At 43.1% G+C, this 18,029-nt stretch overlaps 1 protein-coding gene across 1 annotated transcript in view; it reads right to left on the reverse strand.

Moving 5' to 3' along the window:
- LOC141331510 (uncharacterized) overlaps positions 1-18,029 on the reverse strand; it is a 421,481-nt gene that overhangs the window by 49,282 nt on the left and 354,170 nt on the right. Inside the window, exons 13-15 of the mRNA XM_073836569.1 lie at positions 2,604-2,636; positions 2,453-2,488; positions 1,543-1,587 (exon numbers count right to left, since the gene is read on the reverse strand). Of these exons, the coding sequence (XP_073692670.1) occupies positions 1,543-1,587; positions 2,453-2,488; positions 2,604-2,636 (114 nt within the window). The remainder of the gene's footprint in view (positions 1-1,542; positions 1,588-2,452; positions 2,489-2,603; positions 2,637-18,029) is intronic.

The raw sequence follows: 18,029 nt of genomic DNA on the forward strand, positions 1-18,029 counted from the left end.
AGAACATAACTTTGGACCACTCAGCAGCAGTCCAGTCCTTTTTTGTCTTTAGCCCAGGCGAGATGCTTCTGACGCTGTGTGTTGTTCAAGAGTGGCTTGACACAAGGAATGCAACAGCTGAAACCCATGTCTTGCATACGTCTGTGCGTAGTGGTTCTTGAGCACTGACTCCAGCTGCAATCCACTCTTTGTGAATCTCCCCCAAGCCAGCCTCTTTTGCAACAACCTTTTGTGTCTTGCCCTCCTTGTGCAAGGTGTCAATGGTCGTCTTTTGGACAACTGTCAAATTAGCAGTCTTCCCCATGATTGTGTAGTCTACAGAACTAGACTGAGAGACCATTTAAAGGCCTTGTGTTTTGAGTTAATTAGCTGATTAGAGTGTGGCACCAGGTGTCTTCAATACTGAACCTTTTCACAATATTCTAATTTTCTGAGATACTGAATTGGGGTTTTCATTAATTGTCAGTTATAATCATCAAAATTAAAAGAAATAAACACTTGAAATATATCAGTCTGTGTAAGATATTTTAATTATATGACCAGCACCTGTATGTATATATATATATATATATATATATATAGATATATAGATATATAGATATATAGATATATACACACACACACACACACACACACACACACACACACACACACACACACACACACACATATAGCACTAGCACTGATATTTTTAGTGCCAATTAATCAAACATTCTAACATCTTTTATTTAATGACTGAACACTGTGTACACATGTAAGGGTCTCAATCTCAAAATCCCTAAAAAGAACATGAGAGCATCACATGAACACAATGTTAGCATTCAGAGCCTTGAGCCTCTAAGTGAAACCAGGGTTACATAAAACATGAGAAATTTTTACAAGGCCAGCAGGTTGCAAGCTTACAGAAGAATACAGGCAAACAAACCAAAACAGCAACAAGCATTAGCTCATGCCTATTTGAACATTCTTAAAATTGCATACTTATGGAACTATCCATTGGAAAATCCATTGCTCCAGTGGTTTTCCACTCATTTTCTCATTATTATTTTTTTAAATATATTTTGCCAATTTGGAACATGAAGATCTACAATCAGCTTTTCATTTTCCGTTCAGAAGGCAAGAAAACAAAGCTTTATTAAATACACAAAGAATCTCTAGAAAAGTATTCTGTATGATTTGACACATTAATGCACTGTTTGATTGTTGTGGAAACTGTTTGAAAAATCATAATACAAGCCTGGTTATTTATACCAGGATAGACTGGGGAAAGTAACAGTTTAATTCACTCTAGAGTCATTGATGAATAATTCCAGAACCAATGAATCCTGATAATGTGTTTTTGGATAAACCAATATAAAGCAAAAACTCCATTCAAAACAATAACTAATTGAAGTCATGCCAAACAGGTTAATGTGAAATATACAAAGACACAACATAGCTGCACTTTAACAACTGTTATGGAGTTATAGACATGATATTAACTTCTGCATATGGGGATAGGTGGGATCAGAGGTTTTAGGTTTATGAAGACACAACATTTACCTTAATCCCGGGGAGTCCAGGCAGCCCTGGAAGTCCTGGCTCACCCTGTGTAGGAAAAGTGCAACAAATTACAGCCAAACCAAGCCACCACCACTGGCGATGAGCCTGGAAACCCAGCTAAACCACAATAAGTTTCCTCTAAACCCACAGTATCAAAAGATTGGCCCTGGTTCACCTACTAAAGTAAAAACCATCAAGATTCTAGTTAAACCAAAGACACATTGGGCATCATTTCTATTACTTTCAAATCAATGGTATATGGATCCTATTAGACCATAAAATATATTATTATATTACTGTGTATAATATATCAGTACATAAACTGCCATTGTTAGTCAATGATGCATTGCTGAAATAAATTCACATGTAAAAAGTGAGTAGGACTACTGCTCAAATGGTGATGTTAAATAGATCCCAGACTGCAGTTTTCACAGGACTTTCTCTAAGTGCTGTATATGTGATGAACATTTCTGTAAGAAAAGAACTCAAGCTGTTCTCTTGGGACATGGAATTTGGAGCAGATTAATTATTCAGAGAAGCCTAACAGTGTTTTACTGGGCTGGACAAAAACAAGTAATAAAGTATAATGCAAACACATAAAGAAAAATACAACAGAGAAAAAAAAAGCACTTTCTTTTTTCGTCAGGTTGGTGCCTGACATTCACATGCTTATAAGAAGCAAGCAAATGTTGATAAGCTTTACCTAATACAGCCATAAGGTGCAAACAAGTTAGTACACTATAATGCTTTTTTTTGTTAATCATTAATGACAACGTTTTAATAACATACATTATCATTGTTCTCAATTTTCTCAATTAATGAATTAGCTGTCATTAAGACACATTGTTTCAACAATAACTATCATAGGTGTACCCTGTCCAGGAATACAATATAAGCTCTGCAATTTTACCTTTTGTCCTCCACGCCCTGGCTCGCCAGGCTCACCCTGTAATAATAATAATGCTTATAAGTGTTAATCTGGATTCGTCAAATGAAAGATAAGTAGGATTTATTAAAAACACAGACTTAGAGACAAAAATACTTCTGGGGTCCTATTTTACCTTGATTCCAGCAGCAGAGGATCCAGCATCACCCTGTGAAAGACATAAAAATCTTGGTAAATATATTTGATAAAACCAAGTCATTTAATAGTGTAGCATCTTCTTCATTCCACATGGGGGGAAATTCTGGAAGGCACAATGCTGCTGTGCATGCCAAAGCCTCTGGATAAACTGGTGCATTGAGCAGCTGTCCTGTTATCCCCATTTTGCCATTAGATTGTGTGAGTAGAAAGCAAAGCAAATTAGCATCCATGAGCATCTATTCGCTAAAGCTTATTCCACAGCTATAATGCCAATAGGAATGTAAGAAAATAGGAGGAAGGAGCTTGTCATACTTTATATTGTCCTGACTTAATAATCACAACATTGTACTATTAAGGCAAAATGTGTATGTATCACCCAGAGGCAATTTCATAATTTTACAGTCAGGGGAGATTGTGAAATCCTGCTCAGCAGGCGTATTTGGTTGCATTTTATGTTGTGATTTCATTGGAACAGAGATAGGTAAGGTGTCACAGTTCTGTCTGTCTTGTCATTGGTTTTTCCCATTTGTCTTCCCCCCGTTGATCTGTCATTTGGTTTAGCCCTTCGTCATTGTGATTCCCTGCACCTGTCCTTGTAATTATTAGTCATCTGTGTCACCTGTGTTTGTTTATTAGTCTGTCTTTAAAAGTCTGTCTTTGATTTCAGTTCCCTGTCGGTTTTGTGAAATAGATGTGTGTGAATGTTCCTGCCTTGTTCCTGCCTTGTTCCACTTGGAGATTTATATTAAATATATTGTATTTTGTATATATCGTCTATCGTCTCGTCTAATCCTGCACGCACCCCTGACATAAGGACCGAACTACAACAGTTTACCCGGCACCTCTCCCTGCGTTTATTTTCCGTTTTTTGTATCAGTGTTTTATTTTTTTTTTCCTCATGGATGACCCCAACGTCTTCATCATCCTCCTGAAGCAGGGGAACCGCTCTCTCGAGGACCACATCAGAGACTTTCTGTTCCTCGTGCCATCAACACACTACCCGGACAGCTGCTTGTGCACGTTCTTCCGCAATGGATTAAATGATAACATCAAGACGCAGCTGTCCGGGGAGGGTCCTCGAGAGAGCCTTGCCGGATACATCGAGTGGGTGCTGGCGTCCAGTGGATCTTCCTGGACTGTCGGCTTTGTCGAGGAGGACGTCAGCCCCACTCACGACCCAGAGAGCAGCCAATCATCGCCCCGACATGCAGAGCGGGAACCCGAGCGCACCGCGGATGAGGGACTAGAGCCGCGAGTGACAGAGCCAGAGCCCTCTCCGGCTGACCAGGTGCGTGAGCTGAATTCTACATCTGTGACGGTGGATTGCGACGTGGAGCAAGTGAGGGAAATGGAGAGCCCTGCCCACTGCAACACCGCTGGGGGTGAGCTGGACAACTCTGGGGACCTTATTGACTTTTCCGAAGTTTTGGATTATATATCGTTTGACTTAATAGACTTTGTCACTGAGCCACTGACTGGCATGAACTTCCCTCCCACCCGCCCTCTTCTATCTGAATCTGCCTGGTCCCCGCTGGTTCCGCCCAGCCGTCCTGAGTCCCCGCTGGTTCCGCCCAGCCGTCCTGAGTCCCCGCTGGTTCCGCCCAGCCGTCCTGAGTCCCCGCTGGTTCCGCCCAGCTGTCCAGAGAACCGGAGTTCATCAGTCAGTCCCCTTGCTCACCCTCAGCCCACCATCTCTGCAGTGGGCTCGCCGCAGGGATGCCAGCTTACATCGGTGGCATGGCTGGAGGATCCCTCAGCTCCGCCTCCAGCCTACGAGTCCAGATCTCCACCTCGGCCCTCCCACCCTGCGGCTCCACCACGGCTCTCGACGCCCTCCTCTCCACCGTCGCCCGTCGGCCCACCAGCTTCACCGGGCTCCATCGTCCTTCCGGCTCCGCCTTGGTCAGTCGTCGACCATCCGACACCTCGGGGCTCCACTCCTCTGGCTTCGCCTCGTCCCTCTGTCCCTCCGGCTCTGTCAGGCTCCTCCTTCCCGTCAGCATCGCCTTCGTCCTCTGTCGCTCCGGCTCCGCCGCGGACCTCCGGATCTCCGCCTCCGCCTCGGCCGCCAGAGCCTCCTGTTCCGCCTTGGCCCTCCGGATCCGCGGTGTCGCCCTGGATCTTCGGCTCTCCATCTCCGCTTCGGGTTCCTCTGCCAGCTGCTCTGCCTCTGTCGGTCGGCCCCACGGAGTCGGCGGTCCTTCCTCCACCAAGGCTCCTCCCTCCGTCGGCTCCTCCGTGGGCCGTCATCCTGGCTGCGATCTGGGTCCTGCTCTCCTGCTTCAGGTCCCTCCTGTGTCTTCCCTGGCTCCTCCCTCCGTCGTCGCCCCCATGGACTGTCTTTTGTGTCACCTGGACTTTTGTTCTGGTCCTCCTCCGGGGGTTGCGTCCTCCGCTGGAGCCCCCTCCCTCATTGACTCTGGTTTCCTGGTTTTCCGCCCCTCTCGTTTTTTCGTTTTTTCCACGGCGCGAGGACGCGCCTTTCCGGAGGGGGGCGTAATGTCACAGTTCTGTCTGTCTTGTCATTGGTTTTTCCCATTTGTCTTCCCCCCCGTTGATCTGTCATTTGGTTTAGCCCTTCGTCATTGTGATTCCCTGCACCTGTCCTTGTAATTATTAGTCATCTGTGTCACCTGTGTTTGTTTATTAGTCTGTCTTTAAAAGTCTGTCTTTGATTTCAGTTCCCTGTCGGTCCTTTTGTGAAATAGATGTGTGTGAATGTTCCTGCCTTGTTCCACTTGGAGATTTATATTAAATATATTGTATTTTGTATATATCGTCTCGTCTAATCCTGCACGCACCCCTGACATAAGGATAATACTTAATGCAACAAATTTTTAAGTTCTTTAACATCTTGAAATCTGTTTTACTGCAGCCACTGTTTTCAGTAAATTTGAAAAGCGATCACAATCACTGATTTTAACAAGTGCAGGAAGCTGAATTAATCACCAGTTTTACAGGGGGCTAACATGAAACACAGTCTAAAAATACCTATGTTTTTTAAGATAGATACCTATGGTTTTTAAGATAGATTTGATTTGGTATAATCCCATTTGCTTTGGGGGAAGCCTAAAGGTTAGAGAGTCGGACTTGTAACCCAAAGGTTGCGGGTTCGAGTCTCAGGTCCGGCAGGGATTGTAGGTGGGGGGAGTGAATGTACAGCACTCTCTCCACCCTCAATACCACGACTGAGGTGAGTCCCTTGAGCAAGGCACCGAACCGAATGGGTCACCATACTTGGCCTCACGTCACCTCCTTTCCTTTCCTTTCCTTTCCTTAGAAATTGTGCAGTGAGGTCAGACACATCCATTGTTAATATTGTTCATAAAGAGCATTTTGTTCATTTAAAGTTAGCTTCTGTTTCAGTTGACTTCAGTTAGTACATTGATTGTACTAGTATGGCCAAATTTACATGCACCCTTTAAACCTCCATATTCCTTTGCAATAATGAGCTTAAATATCACTGAAAATGAGCTTCTAATGAGGACAGTAATACGCTTAAAAATGTTTAAGCTAATGTTTAAGCACTAATTACAGTACTAACTCACTTGCTCAGTGCCATCACTTCGTTTCATTTATCAAACAGAGATTCAGTGAAACTGAATCACAAATAAGGATTTAAGCTGGCATCATGCATCAAGTCAAGGTAAGCTAAATAAATTCATAAAATATGCTAGTCTAAATGTTTACTTATCCTGCACACAAACACACTGTGGCACCATCTGTGTCACATTAAACAGATGTGTGCCAGTGCAGAGCAGATCATTGACATTCAAAACAGTGAGATGGTTGAGCTCAGTCTGGGTGAGAGAGCTGGCACAGAAGATGCACAGGTGCAGAAGGAGATCTGAAAATGCCTTCCTGTTTCAAAGCACCATGTTCTCCAAAATAAAAAAAAATAAAAAAAAAAAATCTGGAAAAAACACCCAATGAGAAACCTCTCCATCTGTTATCTTCTGACTCTTATTAGCAAGTTTTATCTTTATACTTTGTGATCCAGCCTGGTCTCATCATTTATATGTAGGTATTAGTATGTAACATTTACAAGCACGAAACGTACATTTGCATGTATTTTATGATGCTGAAACGTACAATATGGACCAGTGGGGGCTAGTGAAATTTTTTCTAGGCAGGGTGCCACATCCAACAATTTCAGCATACATCCCGATATGGTTTATCCCAGTATAACAAAAGAAAAAGTATTAAGACTTTTAAATAAACATTTCAAATAAAGATAATTGTTTTACCAAGTTCAAGATTGAGGATGATTCCCACAAAATCTTTTCTGCTTTTTTTTAATTCTCATAATTAACAATTATGTATACACTGCAACAGCAAAAACTGTGAGGAACAAAAATAAATGTTACATTTGTTTAGAGCATATTTTTTATACATATACATATACAGGTCCTTCTCAAAAAATTAGCATATTGTGATAAAGTTCATTATTTTCTGTACTGTACTGATAAACATTAGACTTTCATATATTTTAGATTCATTACACACATTTGAAAGTAGTTCTAGCCTTTTATTGTTTTAATATTGATGATTTTGGCATACAGCTCATGAAAACCCAAAATTCCTATCTCAAAAAATTTGCATATTTCGTCCGACCAATAAAAGAAAAGTGTTTTTAATACAAAAAAAGTCAACCTTCAAATAATTATGTTCAGTTATGCACTCAATACTTGGTCGGGAATCCTTTTGCAGAAATGACTGCTTCAATGCGGCGTGGCATGGAGGCAATCAGCTTGTGGCACTGCTGAGGTGTTATGGAGGCCCAGGATGCTTCGATAGCGGCCTTAAGCTCATCCAGACTGTTGGGTCTTGCGTCTCTCAACTTTCTCTTCACAATATCCCACAGATTCTCTATGGGGTTCAGGTCAGGAGAGTTGGCAGGCCAATTGAGCACAGTAATACCATGGTCAGTAAACCATTTACCAGTGGTTTTGGCACTGTGAGCAGGTGCCAGGTCGTGCTGAAAAATTAAATCTTCATCTCCATAAAGCTTTTCAGCAGATGGAAGCATGAAGTGCTCCAAAATCTCCTGATAGCTAGCTGCATTGACCCTGACCTTGATAAAACACAGTGGACCAACACCAGCAGCTGACATGGCACCCCAGACCATCACTGACTGTGGGTACTTGACACTGGACTTCAGGCATTTTGGAATTTCCCTCTCCCCAGTCTTCCTCTGGCACCTTGATTTCCGAATGACATGCAAAATTTGCTTTCATCCGAAAAAAGTACTTTGGACCACTGTGTTTTATCAAGGGCAGGGTCAATGCACTTGTACTTATGTGTAACCAGTATGAAAACTGTTTATTTCATATGTATAGAATCACACAAAAATGTTAATACGTATACCTGAAATGTCTATCTGTGCGTTGGTGTGCATCTTCCCCTTTAAATTTCTGCCTGTAGTGTTGGCCTTAATTTCCTGTCTTTTCACCTCCTCTTCCCTTTTCTGCCCTGGCTCAGCATGGGAGAGGTGGGTTTCTAATGAGCACTGACTAATCTAATTACATCTTATTCTTTTAAATTACTTTTGTAACTCAATCGATCATCCAAATCATATATGTGATATTTATTTTTATGTATATTTGATTATTTTTGTATTTTTATAAAGTTTGATTACTTTTATGTCTTCCGTGACCCGAGCGCATGCTAATTGCATTGCATTGTATATTCATGTTTCAGAAATATAAGAGGGCGAGTTGATGCTGTTTTTAAACGCCATTTATGTGTTTTATCAGGTATGCTATTTGTTACAAATGTTTTCACCTCTGCCCTTTTCTGCCCTGGCTCAGCATGGGAGAGAAATATAAGAGGGCGAGTTGATGCTGTTTTTAAACGCCATTTATGTGTTTTATCAGTAAACTAGTCAACTGCCAGCCGATGTCCGAGTGGTTCATTCATCCAAATTCACAACGCAGATGAGACCGGTTACATATGCACTAATGCACTTTGCACCATGTAGTGTATCAATTATATAAGGTTATTTTGTATTTTATAACGCCCTAAACAAGCTTTCACGGGAACCTCTTTTTTTTTCATATCAACTTCAAATTTGGAATAACTTATTTAGATGTAAGGCTTCAAATTGATATTAACTTTAGCATAAAACCTGTTATGTAAAATATGTATTTTATATAAAATATAGTAAAAAATGTACAGTGTATTTTCTTTACAGTAAATTTAAACTTCTGTAATTTGTTAATGCTTTTTTTTTTATTCCGCTTCTGCAATAATCTGCTGATTGTTTTCTTTATAAAGAGACCTACCTTAGATCTGTATTCCAAAGTGTTCATGAATTACAACAATTTAAGTTTGGATAGTGCACTTTCAAGCCTATTTTAAAAAATGGGGGTGACAGTTAAGGGGTTAACTAGTATTTTTTTAACCATTTACTAAGGATCTGTTTGATTATTTTATGCTATGCCATTTTTTAAAATAATTTAGGACAGATTGGTAAATCGTTAGCATATTACTTACAATAAAATGAACATATCACTTATTAATCATTTATAAACACATAGTCATGTTTTGTAAATAATTAGTTCATCATGAACTAATTACTTGTAAATTAACTTGTAAATGACTTGTAAATGAATCAACAAAACGCACACAAATTGTTAGCATATCTCTTATTAATCATTTGTGAATGTTTTGTAAATGATAATTTCATCATTAACTAATCACTTATAAAAGAGTTACAACGGAACGTTATTATAAAGTGTTACCTCAAATGGTAGAGGCATTGTAATGCTATTCCAATAGACTTCATCATACATCGAAAGCTTTTGGACTTTCAAAACTTTTTTGCAAAGTCACCAACATGATGTCAGCTAGCCTGAATTTCCACAGGGTGATCATTTCCAAATGGAATGCATCCCTCGTCTCTCTCTGTCAGTATCGTCCCTCATCCTTACAGTCACACATACAACACAATAATGTTATGTCAGGGGAATGTCTTTAAACTCTAATAAAGAAAATATCATACATTATTATGCTGTCTACTTTTTAAAGAATGTCAAATATTGCACTTGAAACATTTTGCCTGGAAAATGACAAAAAGATGCTTGCGTTTGCATGCAGCTCATTAATACTGAGCTCTGATTGGCCAATCGGCCTTATTTAGTTTACTATCCACCTTTTTCTTGAGTAACCGATGAGTGGTGCCATGATGGATTCTCCAATTTGGGTGCTTTTATGTTCTGGTCTCCATAAAAATCCATGTCAAAAAAAGGCAAAAAAGATCGACTGAACTGAAACTTTTTCAATATAGCTAAACACAAAAATGTGTGTTATATTATCGGCCTGCAAATATGTGTATTTGACAAGAAACAACAGAGACCGGAAATGTAAAGCACCTTTCCAGTCGGACGAGACTTCTGCGTTCAGAAAAAGGTGGATAAGTAGAGAATATTAATTGCAAGATAAGTTTTACATAATAAACAGCATTATTAATTTAAAGGGAATGGCAAGGGGGGATTGGTGGTTTTAAAGAGGCTTTTATAATTTTTTTCCAAATTCAAGCCCTTATTTCGATTTGGTTCCATTTCTCGCAGTCTTATGAATTTTAAAGATTTGGATTACAGTGCACATATAAAATTGATTCCTTTTGTAATTATGTTGCGTTTTGGGTGTATTTTATGGTTCTATTGTAAGTCACGGCATGTCAGAGAAAATGCCTTTTGTGTCCAATAGCAAACAAAGGAAGCATTACATGATACGTAATGGTTAAACGATTGCCGAAATTTTATTCATTTTAAGGGTATAAAGTACAGTCTTGTTTACCTTTGTGTATTCTTCAAAACGAGTTGGCATCATAAATCACAAAATGAAATGTCATCATATTAAGTAAATGAGTAAACTTCATTTAATAAAGGCAATTTAAAAAACACAATGCTATTGATATGACAACTGAATACAATAATAACAAAATTAATGCAGCCATTTCAATATTTATAAGGATTCATTTGAAATTCTGTAAAGTTGCTCATAAGTAAATAATTTACATTATAGGCATCACCAATACTGTCACGGATTGGTCAGGTTCTGCACCCACAATCACTCCCAGATCACCGTCACCTGAGTATTGATTAATGAACACCTGCACGTAATCATCACCAACACATAAAAGACACTCTCCACACACCACTCATTGTCCGGGCTCGTTCCAGAGAAAGCGGACTTCCAGTAACTCTTGGCGAGTATCACTATCGAGATTACTTACCCAATTGTACTTACCTTATCTCTGTCTCGTTCCAGTCTTCCAAGCGCCAGTCCTCTGTGTCTTCTCAGTATCCTGTCATTAGCGGTGTGTGGCCGTAAGCTGACTTCCGCGTCAGCGGAGGGTGGTGGATCCACGAACTCTCTGAACCCCTCTGGCTTTCGTTCTTGGAATCCTCCAGTCTCGCCACCTAAAACGGAAAGGACCTGTTACTCTCTTCACGTTACCATCCAGCTCAGTATTCATCACTTCAAGTCTTGCTCACCTTCACGAACTCACCATTCACCTCCGGCACTGCTGCTTGTATAAATAAAACACCATTTGTATAACACTTACCTTCTTGTCCCGTCTGCTTCATAACAGAAGCCCGGACCATAACAGTAAGCAGCATGAGTGCTCAGGATCCATTCCAGGAACTGGTGGATAATCTGCGGAAGGTTTTGTTGTCATCCCCATCTGTCACCCCTTCCGCACCACCGGCACCCGTACCTCCATGCACTTCTTCGGAACCACCATCCAGTCCCATGGCCCGACCAGCGCCCTACGCTGGCGGGGCGGAGGAGTGCAATGGATTTCTACTGCAATGTTCTCTTGTCTTTACTATGCAACCAGCGCTCTATCCTACAGACCAGTCTAAAATAGCGTTTATCACCTCTCTTCTCACAGGACCAGCTTTGAAGTGGGCCGAATCGATGTGGCAGCAAAGCGGGCCGACCACTCGTTCGTCTCGGGCTCGAACCCCGTCTTCGCCTCCAACTAGCTGCGTTGGATGACGCTATGGGTCTGGAGCGTTTCATACAGCAATCCATCAGATGTTCTGACCGCATGCAATCATATCATACTCTCTCCGATGTCTCTCCTAATGCACTCCTCCGCCCAGTGGAGACCGCCAGCCCTCCAGAACCAGAGCCGATGATACTTGAATCTGGTAGACTATCATCCGCTGAGCGACAGAGAAGGCTGACCCGGGGTCTGTGTCTCTATTGTGGAGCCAGTGGGCATGTTCGGATGAAATGCCCCCTTCGTCCTGTTCCTACCGCGGTGAGTGTCATCCAATCCGAAGTTGAAAAGATGTATCCTCTGTCTACATGTGTTCAGTTAACCACCTCCACATCTTCTGTCATAGCCCACGCTCTCATCGACTCCGGGTCAGCGGGGAACTTCATCTCGGGGAGCCTCTGTCGCCAGTTACAGCTCCGAACCGAAGCTTCGTCGAGCGTCTACCAGATTCAGCCCATAACACGTTCCATCACAGCACGACCCCGTATCCATCGTAAATGCCAACCCATCCACCTTCAGATAGGAGCTCTTCACCAAGAACTCATCCAACTTCTGGTTCTGGAGGGGGCCACCATGGACATCATCTTGGGGCGCCCGTGGCTGGTGAAGCACAATCCCATCATCTCTTGGGGCAATGGAGAGGTAATCCGGTGGGGTCATGACTGTTTTCCAGAGTGCTTTCCAGAAGCTCCACGCCCTATACCAAGACCCATTCCTGTCTGCGCCACATCCATCGAGAGCCCTTTGGAGCAACGATCCACCGAGGTTCCGGATACCTACTCCTCTTTCCAGGACGTCTTCTGCCCCAAGAGAGCTTCCCAGCTACCTCCCCATCGGCCATGGGACTGCGCCATAGACCTGATTCCTGATGCTCCTTTGCCCAGAGGAAGGATCTACCCGTTGTCACTTCCGGAGACTAAGGCCATGGAGGAGTATATTCACGAGGCTCTCCAGCAAGGATACATTCGTCCCTCCACTTCTCCCGCTGCATCCAGCTTCTTTTTCGTGGCGAAAAAGGATGGAGGGCTGCGGCCGTGTATTGACTACCGCATCCTGAATCAAGCCACAGTCAAGTTTAAATATCCCCTTCCTCTCGTCCCAGCGGCCCTCGAACAACTCCGGTCAGCCACCATCTTCACGAAATTGGACCTCCGCAGCGCTTACAATCTGGTGAGAATACGGAAGGGGGATGAGTGGAAGACGGCCTTCGTGACCCCTACAGGCCACTATGAGTATTGCGTCATGCCCTATGGCCTGGTCAACGCCCCTTCCGTATTCCAAAACTTCATGCATGAAGTCCTCCGGGAGTTTCTACATCGGTCAGTAATTGTCTACATTGACGATATCCTCATCTACTCCCGGAGTGAGACTGAACACATCCACCACGTTGCGGAGGTCCTCCAGAAACTCAGGGAACACCAACTCTTCTTGAAAGCAGAAAAATGTTCATTCCACCTTCCATCCGTTCAATTCCTGGGATACATCATCGACCGTGAGGGTATTCGTATGGACGAGAGGAAGGTGTCATCTGTCATGTCCTGGCCTAAACCCTCTTCTGTCAAAGAACTCCAGAGATTCCTCGGTTTTGCTAATTTCTACCGCCGTTTCATTCAAGGTTATAGTATCATCACAACTCCATTAACCAACCTACTCAAAGGAAAACCAACTAAACTTACCTGGAACCCCGAAGCCGCCGCAGCCTTCCAATCCCTCAAGGACGCCTTCACCCAGACTCCTATTCTGCGCCATCCAGATCCAGACCTTCCTTTCGTGGTGGAGGTGGATGCATCTACCTCGGGAGTCGGAGCGGTTCTCTCCCAACATCACGGAACTCCACGTTTACTCCATCCATGTGCCTACTTCTCCCGGAAGTTCAGCCCGGCGGAGAAGAACTATGACATCGGCAACCGGGAACTTCTCGCCATCAAGCTCGCCCTGGAGGAGTGGCGACACTGGTTGGAGGGAGCCAATCATCCTTTCCTGGTACTCACAGATCATAAAAACCTCCAATACCTCCGTGATGCAAAAAGGCTGTGCCCACGTCAGGCCAGGTGGGCACTGTTCTTTTCAAGGTTCCACTTCTCCATCTCCTATCGTCCCGGTCCAAAAAATATAAGAGCAGATGCCCTGTCTAGAATCCACGACTCCACTGATTCCACTGAACCTCCCAGCAATATCCTCCCACAAGACATCTTCATCAACCCCATCGAATGGTCTGCTCCCCCTAGTGTCGCTACTCCTGCTCCTCGCCCTCCGCCGGGCTGCCCTCCTGATCGACGTTACATTCCTAGGACACAACGGGTAGATCTCATTCGCTCCATCCACACTTCCCTGGGCACTGGACATCCCGGGACCAACAACACCCTCTCGCTGCTATCCGAGCGCTTCTGGTGGCCTGGGATGGCAAGGGATGTGCAGCGGTTCATCCAGGGGTGCAAGGAGTGTGCCATGTCCAAAAGTCCCAGGCATTTGCCCGCAGGTAAACTCCATCCCTTGCCAATCCCGAACCGCCCCTGGTCACACCTGGGAGTGGATTTTATGACGGACTTACCAGCATCGGATGAAAACACCTGCATCTTTGTCATAGTGGATCGATTCTCCAAGTTCTGCAAGTTACTGCCCCTGAAAGGACTACCCACTGCCTTTGAAGCAGCCCAACTCCTGTTCAATCACGTCTTCCGTCAGTATGGAATACCTGAGGATATTGTATCGGACCGCGGTCCTCAGTTTATCTCCCGTCTATGGAAATCCTTCTTCCGTCTCCTAGGTGTGACCGTCAGCCTCTCCTCTGGCTATCATCCGCAGTCCAATGGCCAGACGGAGAGGAAAATCCAGGAAGTGGGGCGGTTCCTCCGGACCTTCTGCCACAACCACCAGAACTCCTGGAACCAGTTCCTGGGCTGGGCAGAGTATGCCCAAAATTCACTGCGGCAACCGTCCACCGGCCTCACACCATTCCAGTGCGTTCTCGGATTCCAACCACCGCTATTTCCCTGGAATGGTGAACCATCTGAGGTCCCCGCAGTGGATCTCTGGTTCCGGGAGAGCGAGAGGGTCTGGGACGAAGCACATCACCACCTACAGAGGGCAGTACGCAGACAGAAAGCCTTCGCGGATCGGAGGAGGGCCCCAGCCCCAGAATTCAGGCCAGGCGATCAAGTGTGGCTTTCCACTCGAGATATCCGTCTGCGACTGCCCTCCAAGAAATTAAGTCCCAGGTTTGTTGGTCCCTTCAACATCCTGGAACAGGTCAACCCCGTCACCTACAGGCTTCAACTCCCACCTGAATATCGCATTCACCCCACCTTCCATGTCTCACTACTGAAACCATTTCATCCACCTCTCACTCTCTCCACAGAACCTGACCACGAAGAAGAACCTCCTCCCCCCCTCATGCTGGAAGATGGAGCCGTTTACTCCGTCCGGGAGATTCTCCGGTCTCGTCGTCGTGGTGGTCTACTCGAGTACCTGGTTGACTGGGAGGGTTATGGACCAGAGGAGAGGTCATGGGTCCCAAGAGATGATATTCTAGATCCCACGCTCACTGAGGAGTTCCACGCTAGTCATCCTGAGTTTCCTGCACCCCGAGGACGAGGTAGACCACCACGGCGCAAGAGACTTCGGCCCTCAGGAGCGGGCCCTGGGGAGGGGGGTAGTGTCACGGATTGGTCAGGTTCTGCACCCACAATCACTCCCAGATCACCGTCACCTGAGTATTGATTAATGAACACCTGCACGTAATCATCACCAACACATAAAAGACACTCTCCACACACCACTCATTGTCCGGGCTCGTTCCAGAGAAAGCGGACTTCCAGTAACTCTTGGCGAGTATCACTATCGAGATTACTTACCCAATTGTACTTACCTTATCTCTGTCTCGTTCCAGTCTTCCAAGCGCCAGTCCTCTGTGTCTTCTCAGTATCCTGTCATTAGCGGTGTGTGGCCGTAAGCTGACTTCCGCGTCAGCGGAGGGTGGTGGATCCACGAACTCTCTGAACCCCTCTGGCTTTCGTTCTTGGAATCCTCCAGTCTCGCCACCTAAAACGGAAAGGACCTGTTACTCTCTTCACGTTACCATCCAGCTCAGTATTCATCACTTCAAGTCTTGCTCACCTTCACGAACTCACCATTCACCTCCGGCACTGCTGCTTGTATAAATAAAACACCATTTGTATAACACTTACCTTCTTGTCCCGTCTGCTTCATAACAAATACATACAGTATTGTACACTTAAATGCTAAAAATACTGCAGTATTGTATGTTTAAATTCTGCAAATACATCAGAATTAGAGAGGTTAGAGAGTCGGACTTGTAACTCAAAGGTTGCAGGTTCGATTCTCAGGTCCTGCAGGGATTGTAGGTGGGGGGAGTGAATGTACAGCACTCTCTCCACCCTCAATACTACGACTGAGGTGAGTCCCTTGAGCAAGGCACCAATCCCCCAACTGCTCCCCGGGCGCCGCAGCAATGGCTGCCCACTGTTCCACTTCACATACATCTTGTGCACAGAGGTAGTTGAGGAAAGCATGCCCTAGCTTTTAGTCATCATTATGATGCAAGCTTTAATTGCTGCATTTTCAGAGGATGTCAGTAAACTCTTTCTGCTCTGCCCTAATCAGCACCTTCATGCTTTATCGTTTGCCATTTATTTGAATATTATTAGTGCACAATGAATGGATGAGTAAGCTATGCCAAGAAATTATATAAAATGGTTTCCCCTCATCTGTTGCTGATGAGCTGTCAGGCCCAAAGATACATCTTTTCTACTTTATAGATCAGTATAAAGTTGAAAGCACAATACATCAGAATATAAGTGCATTCTGTTTTGCACCTGTCAAATATTAGCAGAGATTTACATTGGTAACAATCTAAAAAGTAATTTGTTAAGTTTACTTAATTAAATTGTGCAAACTTTTTGCCCTTATTCAATTAAGTTATCTTAACTCTATTAAGCGTAATGTAAGTCTTATTTACTAATGTATTTAATGTATTCCTTTTTTTGTTTACTTAAGCCATCCAAGTTATGTTAACTTAATAGAATCTGTGATCTGAGGAACATTGAGAGTAACTATACCTATTAAAAAAAGCACTCTCCATTCACATTTTAAATTAAAAATGCTAACCAATGCTTCTTGAATAAGAAAAAAAAAAATCCCAAATTAAATGTTGAGTTGTACATTTGCGAAGATTAAATATTTACCGAGCAATGAAACAATGCATACTCAATATACTTTAGCTTACATAGTCATAAAAACATTTGCTCATACTGTCAACTTGTGCCAACAAGTAAAAAAAAACAGCTGAAGTTAGAAAACATTGTGTTAAAAAGCAACCTAAGCTTCCTAAAAAGAGGGAGAGGTATTTAAATGAGAATCCATATTGTTCTGTATTATTTATTGTTTTAATTTGGTGACAATCTGTCATGTTTGAAGTGATGAGGTCTGGGTCCAAATGCAGGTGAAGTGTAATTTAATAATAATAAACAAACAAACAAACAAACAAAACACAACAAAAGGCCAGCATGGCACAACACGACTTGAATATAAACACAAAAATAAACAAAACTGGAAAACCAGGTCTAGGAAACAGGATCCGGGAAACACAGAGACAGACAGTACTGAAGACAATGCAGCCAGAATGAGGAGTGGGAGATGTGCAGCTTTATAGTCCATATAATAGTGAACAGGTGTGGGTGAGACAAGTGTCATGATTACAATGCAGGTGTACACAATCAGGGGAGTGAAGTACGTGAGGAAGGAAGACAGCGACATCGTGTGGAGGAGGGAAAAGCTGCAGCCCAGAGTCATGACACAATCCTTTTAATTCACTTATAGTCCACCTAAACATGACATTTCTCTCATCATTTATCACCCTCATACTAACCTAACCTTCAGATAAATACAAACAAAGATTTTTAGGAAAATAATCAAGGTCTGTGAGTCCATATTTGATGCAAATTTGATGAACAAACAAAACAAACCAAAACACAGCAATTGTGACAGTAATTTGTATGAGCCCAGTAGATGAACAAATGTCTACTGAAGATGTCCTGAAGATCGCTTGTATAACAGTAGACGTGAACTATTGATTTTTTTGTTAAAAAAGCAAAAAACAAAACAAACAAACAAACAAAAAAACTAGTATTTAAATGTTTTTTTAAACATTAACTTTAAGGGTCCCATCGTCTTGTATTATATGGGCTCACATAAATGGATTATTTTTCTAAAAATGTTGTTTGCGTTCATCTGAAGAAAAAGTCATATACATCTGGGACAATATGAGAATGAATATATAATCTTAAATTTTCATTTTTGGAGGGTTATCCCTTTAAAACATCCTTTTTCTACCAAGCAGAGTCATTACATACCTTCTCCAATTTTTTT

Source organism: Garra rufa, chromosome 3 (genome assembly GCF_049309525.1).
Source record: "Garra rufa chromosome 3, GarRuf1.0, whole genome shotgun sequence".
Lineage (NCBI taxonomy): Eukaryota > Metazoa > Chordata > Actinopteri > Cypriniformes > Cyprinidae > Garra > Garra rufa.